This window comes from Pinus tabuliformis, chromosome X (genome assembly GCF_031772625.1).
Source record: "Pinus tabuliformis cultivar Carrire ecotype Pingquan chromosome X, CPIR1, whole genome shotgun sequence".
In the NCBI taxonomy this organism is placed as follows: Eukaryota; Viridiplantae; Streptophyta; class Pinopsida; order Pinales; family Pinaceae; genus Pinus; species Pinus tabuliformis.
This window is the reverse complement of record NC_142308.1, coordinates 950,150,204-950,161,846: the sequence shown is the minus strand read 5'-3', so window position 1 is coordinate 950,161,846 and position 11,643 is coordinate 950,150,204. Positions and strand designations below refer to the sequence as shown.

The following is an 11,643-nucleotide window of genomic DNA, read 5'->3' as shown; positions in this document are numbered from 1 at the left end:
ATAGCACCAAATAAAAAATTTAACCATAAAAACTTAATTTCTTTTCTCTATATATAAATATATATGAAGTTGATATCCACATAGATTAGTTAACATAGATCTTGAAATAGTTTATTTAAATCTCTTGTTGAAATATTTTTTTTAAAGTATTTGATTCACACATTTTTTTACTTCTAATTACTTTACAACATATTCATTTTTTTAAATTAAAGCCCAAATTATTTTTCTATTTAAAACATAATTTTAATTTTTATCTTTATTTTAAAAAAGTACACTCTGATGGAGAAACTTACACATCCCCTCGGACTAGGTTGTAAAATGAGGCTCTCGCCTCAATAATAGTAATAATTACATAATAATTAACTAAAAAATTAGTATAACAATATTATTATATTATTTGAAATAACAAATATGTATTAATAATAATGACATTATTATTAATGAAATGTTCATATTAATGAAAACTTACGCATCCTCTCAGACTAGGTTGTAGAAGAATAAGGCTCCCGGCTCAATAATAGTAATAATTAACTGAAAAATTAGGATAACAATATTATTATATTATTTGAAACAATAAATATTTATTAATAATAATTACATTATTAATGAAGAGGCAGGCCACAGTAAAAGGTTAAATAGAGAGCAATGTAGAGACTAAAATTTCACAGGTATATTTGAACAATCATATTTAAATTATTTTATTAATATATTAAAAACAAATATTATTAACTAACGACTATTTTAAACCGCTAGTTTTTGAAAATAATATTTAAAATATGATATTAATTTATTAATTTATTAAAACAAATATTAATTTATTAAAACAGATATTAATTAATAACGACTATATTAAATGGCTAGTTTTTGAAAAATAATATTTAAATTAATTTTTACCAAAAGACTTTGTTTAATTAAATTAATTTATTAAAATCAAATAATAATAAAAAAATCCTAATAATGTGATTAATCTGAAAGACACACACATATATATGAATAGAAAACTCAAAGTCAAACTCCAAACAAGGAGGGAAGTCAAAAAATTATAAAATGGAGTCAAGGCGGCAATCTAGACAAGATCATTTAATAAATAAAAATAATTAATGGAAATAAAATAAACTAAATTAAAAATAATTAATGGAAAATAAATAAAGATATACACAAGTGAAAAGAAATATATAAATATATATATATGATGATGATGATGGTTAACACTGAGACCAAACATTGGTCTATCGGACCTAAAGAAACAAATTATTTATTTTGATTTAATATTTTATTCCTATGCTCAAAAAGCTTGGAGAGAAGCCTCCCGAGCTCACTATAATTTTGACATTGTAAAAGGCTAGGAAGGTTAGTATTGTAACAAAGATTGCGAACTGAGATCTAATATGGTTGTATGCGGGGCACTCTAAGAGGAAGTGGTTTTCATCCTCGATGTTCCTACTCTCACATATATGGTAGATCCTTTCCATCCACGGTGTTTTAGGAACTGCCCAACAACCTGTTTCACTATGGAGCTCATGAGAATTCGTTCTAATATTTGTTATATTAATTTTCTTCTTTAAGCTAGTTAAATTAGAGAGATACTTTTGATCTTCTAGGGTGGGGTTGATGGCCTTCTTATAATAACTTAATTTTCTTTTAGCCGCTAAATCTTTCTCACACCACATTTTTTCTTTGAACTTAGAAGTAACAATATCTTTAATGTTATTAATGTTTTGCAATGCATCATTCTCGTTGACCTCCAATAGTTTAACCAGGCCCTTGTGTCTTTATGCCACCCCCGATTGAGCCTTGGGTGGTTTTGGCTGGAATTTAAAGCTAGCTTAGGAAGTCTATGATCGTCTATGTTATTGAGTTTGTGCTTGTACAGCAGAAACCTAATCATAGCTAGGCTCTCAATAGGGGAAAGACCTGCTTCTATAAGGAGATTAGGATAGGGTGTATTACTTTTAATTTTCAGATTATATGTTATAAAGCACTTCTGGATTTGCTCAATATTTCTCCATGATTCTCTAGAGATGCTACAACCCCAAAGCTCACAGCCATATAAGATAACAGGAGTGACTAAAGTTTCAAAGAGGAACTTCTTTTTATCCCACATTACAAGGTTTGATATTTTACTATTACTTTCAAGACCAAAATAAGATTTCCACCCCCCATTAATCCTTTTCTCTATGTTATGGTTCCAGTTGAGCTTGTGATGAATATCAATTCCTAGGTACTTGTAAGAATACACTTCCTCCAATTTATTATTGTCATACATAAAATTAGCGTAAGTATCCTTCTTGGATTTGATAATCATAACTTTTGTTTTGTCAGTGTTAACAGTCAAACCCATGGTAGAGCAGAAATCCTTAAGAAGCCTGAGTTGCTTATCAAGATCAGATGGGCACCTTGCGAAAATAAAAATATCGTCAGCATAGAGAAGAAGGATGACGACTATCCCAGCTAAGATGGTGCCATCACATCCTGCTTCCTCTCAATAGCCTTCAAGCTTGTCAATGTAAATGCCAAATAGGGTAGGGGAGAGGGGGCAACCCTGTTCAACTCTGATGTTACACTTAATATCTTTCGACCACCCCTCATTTCTCTTTAGCTTGGCAATTACATTCTCGTATAACCTTATAGCGGCAACTCTCAACGCGAGAGGAACCTTTAGCTCTTCTAATCTATTCCAAAGGTTGTATCTAGGAACCGTATCGAAAGCCTTTATAAAGTCCACAAAGCAACAAAATAAATTGGATTTATCATTACAACATTCCTTCGTAATGATCCTAAGCATAATGAGGTGGTTTTTTGTTGAGTGATGCCTTCTGAAACCTGCTTGGCCTTTAGCCCGCTTACCTTCACTTTCAAGCCATATGCTTAACTTCTTTTCCAAAATACTACCATATAACTTGGCTAAGAGATGGCTGATCATAATTGTCTGATAATTAGAGGGGTTATTTATATCCCCACTTTTAAAAATAGGGATAATGAGGCTCTCAGTCCAAGGTTTAGGGAACCCTTGCTTGATTGCTTGATTGAAAATCTTGTGGATGTGGGGGATGAGGACAGGACCTCCAATTTTTAAGATTTCTGCCTCGTAACCTTCAATGTCATTAGCTTTCCCATTAGCCAGGTGGTTAACCCCAAACTTAATGTCTTCTAAAGAAAAAACTTCTTTCGTTGTGAGCAGGGTTTCCAAATTATCCATGACATTTGGAGATTCATAAAGCTTTTTAAGATAGGAATTCCAATCATGAAGAGAAATTTTATTATTATCTTTAGTCTTCCTAGTCAGAATCTGCCTCCAAAATTTCTTAGGAGCTACCTTAGAGAGGTGTAAGAGATTCTCATGTCTTTAACGAATGTACTGCCTCTTTTTCCTTTTAGTTAGGGCTTTGTATATTTTTATCATGTCCATTTTAAGAGATTCATCAACAGCTTCCTTAATTGCTCTCCTCGCACTTTTACAATATTTGTCATACCATGGGTTGGTTTTACTATTTATTTTATTATTTTAAACTTCAATTGAGAACTTGTTAATAAAATATGAGAGGGTTGAGGTAAAATTATGATAGAGGTCTTCTATGTCATCTATACTAGTTAAAAGAAGCAAATTAGTTTTTAATTCATTTAGAAAGAGATCGTTTTTGTTTCTATCAAATATTAAGTTCTTTTGGCTATAAGTATTATTTTCTGTGGGAACTCTATGCATGACAAAATTGAGAGTTACAAGTAAAGGCCTATGATCAGAGTCAGGTTCGTGGTCGTTTAAGATGTCAAAATTTATTATTTCTTTGTATAATGGGAGATCGGAAATAACGTAGTCTACCACGCTTCTACCAAGTCCATGGATGCAGGTCATCTTGCTCGAATTGGGCCACTTCTTTAGACCGTTGCAAATTATGAGATCCTGAGCACTACAGAGCTTGGCTAGTTTTGACTCAAACAAATTTTCCCCGAGGTCTTCACAGCTGCTTTTGTACCTACTAGCTAGAGTAGGGTCTTCGTCTAACCAAAGAGGAGTAGGGTTGGAATGATTGCTTAGAATAATAGCTTGGTTGTTTGAAGTTTGAGCAATAAAGTCACCTATTAAAAGGATATTACCATCATTCCTTAGGCTAGAAATATCATTATCTAAACCATTGTAAGGGTTATTTTTATCTAGATTCTTCTTCTTATAGAAGTTAGAACTGATGGGGGGAAATAACATATTGCTATGTAGGACTTTTTATTATTAATGTCACTGATCTCTATCCAACTATATTGGTTGTGAGGGTCGTTTTTATAAATCCTAGCATGGGGGGAGATATTCTTCTTAATGTAACAAGTTATTCCCCCAATGCCTTTACGGGAGGATCACTTGTTCCAGGTAGACCATAGCATAAAGCCATCTATGTTAGGGACCTTAGATTAGTATATTTCTTTTGACTAGTGTATATTTTTGCTTTATTTTATTTATTTTTATTTATTTATTTTTAATTTAGTTTATTTTATTTACATTAATTATTTTTATTTATTTATATTTTTTGTCTTCCCTCCTTGTTTGGAGTTTGACTTTGATTTTTTTAATAATATTTCATTTTAATAAATTAATTTAAATACTATTTTTCAAAAACTAGTCATTTAATATAGTCATTATTTGTTAATATTTGTTTTAATTAATTAATAAACAAATATCATATTTTAAATATTATTTTTCAAAAACTAGTCGTTTAATGTAGTTGTTACTTAATAATATTTGTTCTTAATGTATTAATAAATTAATATCAGGACCACCAATAGTTCCTTTTAGTTTTAGGTAGTAAAAAAGTCACGTGGGCGGGCTGCTCTGGCGATCGAACCTGCGCGTGACCTAGAACCCTGACATCGTTTCTGCGCCTCTGCGCCTGGCAGCGCTGCTGCTAGGCCCGCGCTCCTCATCTGCTGGCCTCCCCTTCTCCGCTCCCGGGCCTCCTGCCCTCCCCCAGCACCGGGGCCTCCCCCCGGTTGTCCTCTTGAGGTTTTCCCTGAGATCTGACTCTACAATGGCAGCAATGGATCCCCCGCCTCAGGATCCAGAAGACTTCGAGAAAATGTTTGCCTCTCTCATTCCCGAGAGCGCAGCGGGAAAAATCCGTCCTACAGCCTCCAAGTTCATCAAGAAATTAGATGAAATACCAGAAGTTTCTCTACCTCCTTCCCTCCCGAGGAGAGCAGCAATCTCCTTAGCAGAAAGAGGCCTGGTCGGCCAGTTCACGGGACTGTGGCCCTCCCCAAGATCAGTTCAGAGATGGGTCGAGAGAAACTGGAACGCGATGGTGCAAGGGAAAATAGCAATCAGGTTTTGTGGTAGAGGATTTTACACCTTTCTATTCGAATCAATGGAGGACAGGAACCTCATCTTCAGAAACGGCCCCTATTTCATGGACTCCCGGGGTCTCTACTTAAACAGATGGACCCTAGACTTTGACCCAGAAATGGATGTCCTCAACGTTGTCCCCGTCTGGGTTCGTCTGCCCCACTTGCCGCTTCATTGCTGGGGGGATGAGTCATTCAAAGCCATAGGGAACGCAGTTGGCAAATATATTGATAGATCTAAACCGAAGGAGAACATGCATGCATGCGCGAGGATCTGTGTTGAAGTAGATCTGGGGAAAGGACTACTGGAAGCAATCAAACTCAAAGTCGATCAGTGGACGCACATTCAGCAAGTGGACTACAAGCAGCTACCCTTCAAGTGCAAGGTATGTCATGAATATGGGCATTTCGCTAATAGATGTAGCAAATCTAAAACAAATGTTCCTGAAGACAATGTCGAAACCCCTGAGGGAGCTTGGGAGCATGTCAAAAAGAAAAAATCAAACCCCCCTCCAGGCCCAAGCTCAAAGGTTCCCCCTGAAAACCCCTCCCTTCCTTCTCATCCCTCTGGCTCTGCCCCTTCCTTCCCCTCCTCCTCCAACCCCTTTGAAACCCTGTCCGCAGAGGACCCTCCATCCCCCCCCTTCCCCTCGAGGTACCACCATCGTTATCTCCTCCCCCAGCCCCCTCCCCCAGCCCTCTCCTCCCCCAACAGTGGAAAGAATCTTAACTAGAAATAAATCAAAGGAAAACAACCTCTCCACAGATCCCCCCAGAAAAGTTGGAAGAAAGTCTAACAAAGAGATTAGAGATGAAAACGCTGCAAAAGAAATGGCCACCGGAATGCAGCAACCAATGGACACATTTCTAGATAAATCAAAAGGAAGCGGAGAAAAAATGAAAGAGAAAAGCGGGGCAAATACCAAACAAGGTAAATGATGATATTGGTCTCCTGGAATTGTAGGGGGATGGGCTCCTCCCTAAAAACAAATGCAGTCTGAGATCTCCTCAAATCTGAACATCCAGACCTTCTCCTACTTCAGGAGACCAAAATCACGGAACAAGAATTCCAAAATCACATAAAAAGAAGCAAAAGCTATGCAGGCGTAGCAACAAGTGCAGCTGGCGCCTCAGGAGGCATAGGAACACTATGGGACAAAAGCAAATGGGAACTCAAAGAGCAAAAGTCTTACAGCTGGTGGGTAAGAACAGACATGCAGAACAAAGCCTCAAAAGAGGAATACTCTATATACAACATATACGCCCCTAACCACTATAGGGACAAAGCTTCATGCTGGGAATCAATAACATCAGACCTCATGACAGTACAGGGAAGGAACATTTTCCTTGGAGGTGACTTAAACCTTATAAGGAATGCTGATGAGAAATTGGGAGGAAACTACTATGTTGATCCCTCAAGAGACTCATTAGAAGCAATAATCCAAACCCATAATCTAGTGGACATTCCTCCGCACAACGGGAGATTCACCTGGAGCAATAAAAGAACCGGCAACAACAATATAAAAGAGAGATTAGATCGAATCCTCGCTCAAGAAAGAACAGTAGCAAGATTCTCAAATATCCAAAGCAAAATCATCCAAGGATACATTTCAGATCATAAACCGGTGGCTCTGACTTTAGACAAAGGTAAGAACATGGGGCCTCTCCCCTTTAAATACAACAAGGCATGGGACAACAAAGAAGAATTCTGAAACTTGATCAAGGAGCAGTGGGCAAAAGAAATTATTGGCTCGCCTCATTATATTTGGGAAACTAAGCTCAAATCCCTCAGGACCGTTATCAAGCAATGGGCAAGAAACCACGCTGCAGAGGAAAGTAAAAAAAGAGCTGATCTCCAATCACAGCTGGAACAATGGAGTCAAGAAAAGGAGCGAATCCAGTATACAGAGGAAGACCAGGCCAAGGAGAATGAAATGTACAAAGAACTGTATAAGCAGAACAGGATGGAAGAAGAAGAGCAGAGACAAAAGTCTCGCTGCCTTTGGCTCAAAGCCGGAGACAAAAACACTTCCTTTTTTCACAATAGCCTAAAACTCAGGCGGGCAGGGAACCATATAGAGAGAATCATGATTGATGGAAGAGAGCTCAGAGATCAAGAAGAAATAAAAGAGGCTGCGTCCAGACACTTTTGCGCCCTCCTATCCGCAGACACTCAGCCCAACGATAATGCGGAATTCCTCAGCCTAATCGAAAATAAAATCTCAGCAGACCAAAACAACGAGCTGGATCAAGAGGTCACGACAGAGGAAATTGAGGGGTCGATCTTCAGCATGGCGCAGGACAAGGCACCGGGCCCAGACGGGTTCACAGTGGCATTCTACAGAAATCACTGGGAAACCATCAAGAAAGACTTCATTAGAATGGTAAAGAACTTCTTCTCAAAGTGCAAAATGGGGAACAGCATTAAATCTTCTCACTTAGCCCTTATCCCCAAGGATCCCAACCCCCAATCCTTCGACCGATTCCGCCCAATCTCCCTATGCAATGTCTCCTATAAAATTATCACCAAAATTCTAGCCAACAGGCTAAAAAAGCTCCTCCCCTCCCTCATCTCTGAGAATCAAGGAGGCTTCAGAAGACAAATTACGGATAACGTTATCCTTATCCAAGAGGCAATCCACAGCAGCATAAATAGAAAGGAAAAGGGTATGATTATTAAATTAGACATGGCAAACGCCTTTGATAGAGTTAACCATCAATTTCTTAAGGCAGCCCTTGGGAAATTTGGGATATCCAGCACCTTCATCAGCAGGATCATGGAGTGTATATCATTCCCATGGACAGCCCCTCTGATCAATGGCAGGCCAAGCAACTTCTTCAGAAGCTCAAGGGGATTGAGACAAGGTTGCCCGCTCTCCCCATTCCTATACATCATTATGGCCGAAACGCTAAGCATACACCTGGAAAATCTTCGTAGGCAAAAAGAAATCACAGGTATCAGCATAGTGCGTGGAACCAAGGGGATAAACCACTCACTCTTCGCTGATGATACCCTCCTAATTGGAGGAGCTTCCAGTCTCATGGCAAGAAGGTTCAAGAAAACGTTAGAGCTCTTTCTACAAGTGTCCGGAGGAAAGCTCAATAACAATAAGTGCATGATATATACCTGGAACGTCCCCAGGCAGATTATTCAGAGAATCTCCTCAATCTTGGACATCCCTGCCCAAAGGAACTGGAGCCATTTCATGTACCTGGGATTGCCATTAGCAAAGGAATCGGTCAAAACTGAAATTTGGGTGAAACTAATTGAGAAGCTGAGAGGGAAACTTCAGAGTTGGGGTGTGTCCTGGCTCAACCTGGCTGGAAGAACAACTCTCATAAAAGCCATCCTCTCTGCTCTCCCCATATATCAGTTCGCAACCACTCTCGCCCCGACCAGCACTCATAAGCACATGGAATTAATTATTAGGAGCTTCTTGTGGCAGGGAGGAAGGCAGGACTCCAAAAAGTTCAGTCTTGTTAAATGGGACCAGGTTATTTTACCTTTCGAAAAAGGAGGGCTAGGAATAAGAATCCCAAGGCTTGCCAACATGGCCATGGGTTTCAAGCTGATTTGGAGAATTCTCAATGGAAAAGGAGCCTGGTGGACAGAAGTAATCAAAAGAAAATACCTGAACGGCCCCAACTCCAACATCCTATCGGAACCTATCGTTGACAGGCAGTGCACCCCAGTCTGGAAACTTATAAAAAAAACTCTCCCCCATTTCAAAGATTATATCTCAAGAGCTCCGGGCAGTGGAAGAGACATTAACATCTGGACTGATCGCATAATGGGCTCAGAAGCAAGGGAAACTCTTCCAAATCTCAGACCTCTGCAATTGTGGATGGAAGGGAAAAATCTTAAGTCCCTATATGATATTTCCTCTTGGGACCAAAACAGGTGGCTGGGCTGGAAGCACCTCACCCTCCCAAACAACCTAAGGGATCAGTGGGCCGACCTCAAGCTATCTCTCTCAGGGTCAGCCCCCCTTAACAGTGTGTCCGAGGATAAGTATGTCTGGGACCCCAATGGCGGAATCTACACAGTCAGAGAAGGATACAAAATCCTCCAAAATGCCACAGCCAACAATAATTGGCCTCTTTATAAAGCGGCCTGGAATCCGGAATGCCTCCCAAAGATCAAATTTTTTAATTGGACCCTCCTTAAAAGCAAAATCCTCACAGCGGAAAATCTAAGGAAGAAAGGCATCCTCGGTCCCTCGATATGCTGCCTGTGCAGAGCAGCGGAAGAAAGCAGCAATCACCTCTTCCTAGATTGCTCCTTTGCTCGAAATTGCTGGAAGCTCATCACCAGCCCATTAAGGATAGGTGAATTGCCCAATCAGATCACCCTCCTTCAAAAAAATTGGGGGAACAGCTATCCCTACCCCAAGAAAAACAAAACCCTTGCCAAAAGACTGTGGAATAGCATCCCCCCAACCCTCTGTTGGCAAATCTGGAACACCCGAAACAAAAGCATTTTTAACAATAAGAAGCCCAGCATCTCCAGCACCCTTGCAAAAACAATTGCCCTCATCTCTGAGACCATCAGTGCCAATGGAATAGTCCAATCAGATCAAGAATCGGGGGATCCAAGGGAAACTGAATGGATGGGCAAATTCAGTCATGAAGCAAGGAATCACAAAGCAGCAAGTACAGGACAGAGAAAGGTCGATTGGAAGCTAAGAGGCTCTACTGAGGAAATCAGAGATTGGATTCAAAACCAAAAGAGGCCCTCCCTTCTGTTCGATGGGGCATCTAAAAACAATCCGGGTCAGGCAGGTGCAGGAGGAGTCATCAAAGATCATCAAGGTAAAATTTTAGTGACTTACGAGTGGGGATTGGGCATAATGTCCAACAATAGGGCCGAGGCTTATAGTCTTCTCCTGGGAACCTCCATTCTGAAGAGACTAGGTCTTCAAAATCCGCTCATAATGGGTGACTCAGCTATTATTATAGCTGCTATGGTTTCGGGGAGGGATTTCAAGCAAACTGCCCTGAACAATGTGAAAACCAGGATCATCGACAACTTAAGAGACATAAATGGAGCCACTCTCAAACATGTGCTAAGGAGCAGCAACAAAGAGGCTGATGATCAGGCCAACAAGGCAGCCAGTAGACCCGTAGGCCAAGTCAGAGAAAACGACTCTATCTATGATAAAGCAATCCCTTAAAAAAACCCACCCCTCTCTCTCTACTCAGATTCTGAGCCACCTCAGACTCCATCCTTCTCGAAATTTGCTCATCCCCGAATCTCCACATTCTCTGCCAAATCTCCTCGACTGCGCCACTCCGTCCCTCCTCTCTCAGATCCTCCCCCCTGCGATCGTATATGTCACCTCTTCCAGCCCCGATTTTATGTTTTATTTGTCCTTCGCCGTCAATCTCAGGTCATGCTCAGACGGTCATCATTCCAAAATCCCCATCGCGCGCAGCAAAATCTCTCCCTGGCCTCACAGTCACCTCAGGGATCGAATCGACCAGCAAGGGATCACTCATTCGAGCTACCTCTCCCCCTCTATTTATAGCAGCATGGCTCTCTCTTTAATTTCATCCTCCACCGCTACGAAGGCCCTGGCACGCGCCTCCTCCCAGCACAGTCTCTCTCACGAAGCTGAGCGAAGTCATCTGGAGCTTGGATCACGTCCCTCGACAGCGGTAAACTCAGGCAATCTTAATTACAGAGTTTTATTTCCTTCTAACAGGTTGTTTGTTTGGCTGTTACAGCGCTCCCTCTTTCTTTCTTCTGCTCCTTCGTCATCCTGTCCCTCCCTTCTGGTCCCCTCCTTGCGCAAAGCTCTGCACTCCCCCTTTCTGTCCTTCCCCTATTTCGCCCTCATCCCCAGAAACCGCCCCTTTCTGCATCATCAGCACTCTGGTTCTCTTTTCCAACTAGGAGATATGGCGGATCAACAGGAACAACAGGAAGCTCAGGTGCCTGCTAACAATCCCTTAGAAAATGTCATCACGAACAGTGAGTGCACTCTCTGCAAAGCGCACACCTTCATGATTGGCAGATTCATCAAGCGATTCAACGACCTCAAAGACGATTATCAGGCGGACAGCAGATCAAAAAGGAAGAAGCTAGAAAAACAAAAAGCTGAGATCGAGGCTTTGAAGGACAGATGCTCCCACCTAGAGGAAGCTATAGCCCATATCAGGACACTTACCCAAAGTATGCAAGCAGAAGCTTCAACCAGAGCCAGCGCAGGGAAGGAACCTCTCCCGGATGACTCAGTTAATCAGAAATACCCCTAGGACTCATGAACTGCAAATTTTGTTGGCTGGCAGGCTCTTTTATCCGGCAATATAGCC

At 40.5% G+C, this 11,643-nt stretch overlaps 1 protein-coding gene across 1 annotated transcript; it reads left to right on the top strand.

Moving 5' to 3' along the window:
• Positions 1-5,015: 5,015 nt before the first annotated feature.
• LOC149142839 (uncharacterized) lies at positions 5,016-10,502 on the top strand. The gene is made up of 2 exons (XM_089451595.1): positions 5,016-5,714; positions 7,059-10,502. Exons 1-2 carry the CDS (start codon positions 5,016-5,018, stop codon positions 10,500-10,502), a joined length of 4,143 nt encoding a protein of 1,380 aa, XP_089307721.1.
• The last annotated feature ends 1,141 nt before the right edge of the window (positions 10,503-11,643 follow it).

Coding starts and splice junctions, on each gene's coding strand:
- LOC149142839 (XM_089451595.1), top strand. CDS start 5,016: ATGGCAGCAATGGATCCCCCGCCTCAGGATCCAGAAGACTTCGAGAAA. Junction 5,715..7,058: donor AGCTACCCTTCAAGTGCAAG/GTATGTCATGAA, acceptor ATCAAGGAGCAG/TGGGCAAAAGAAATTATTGG.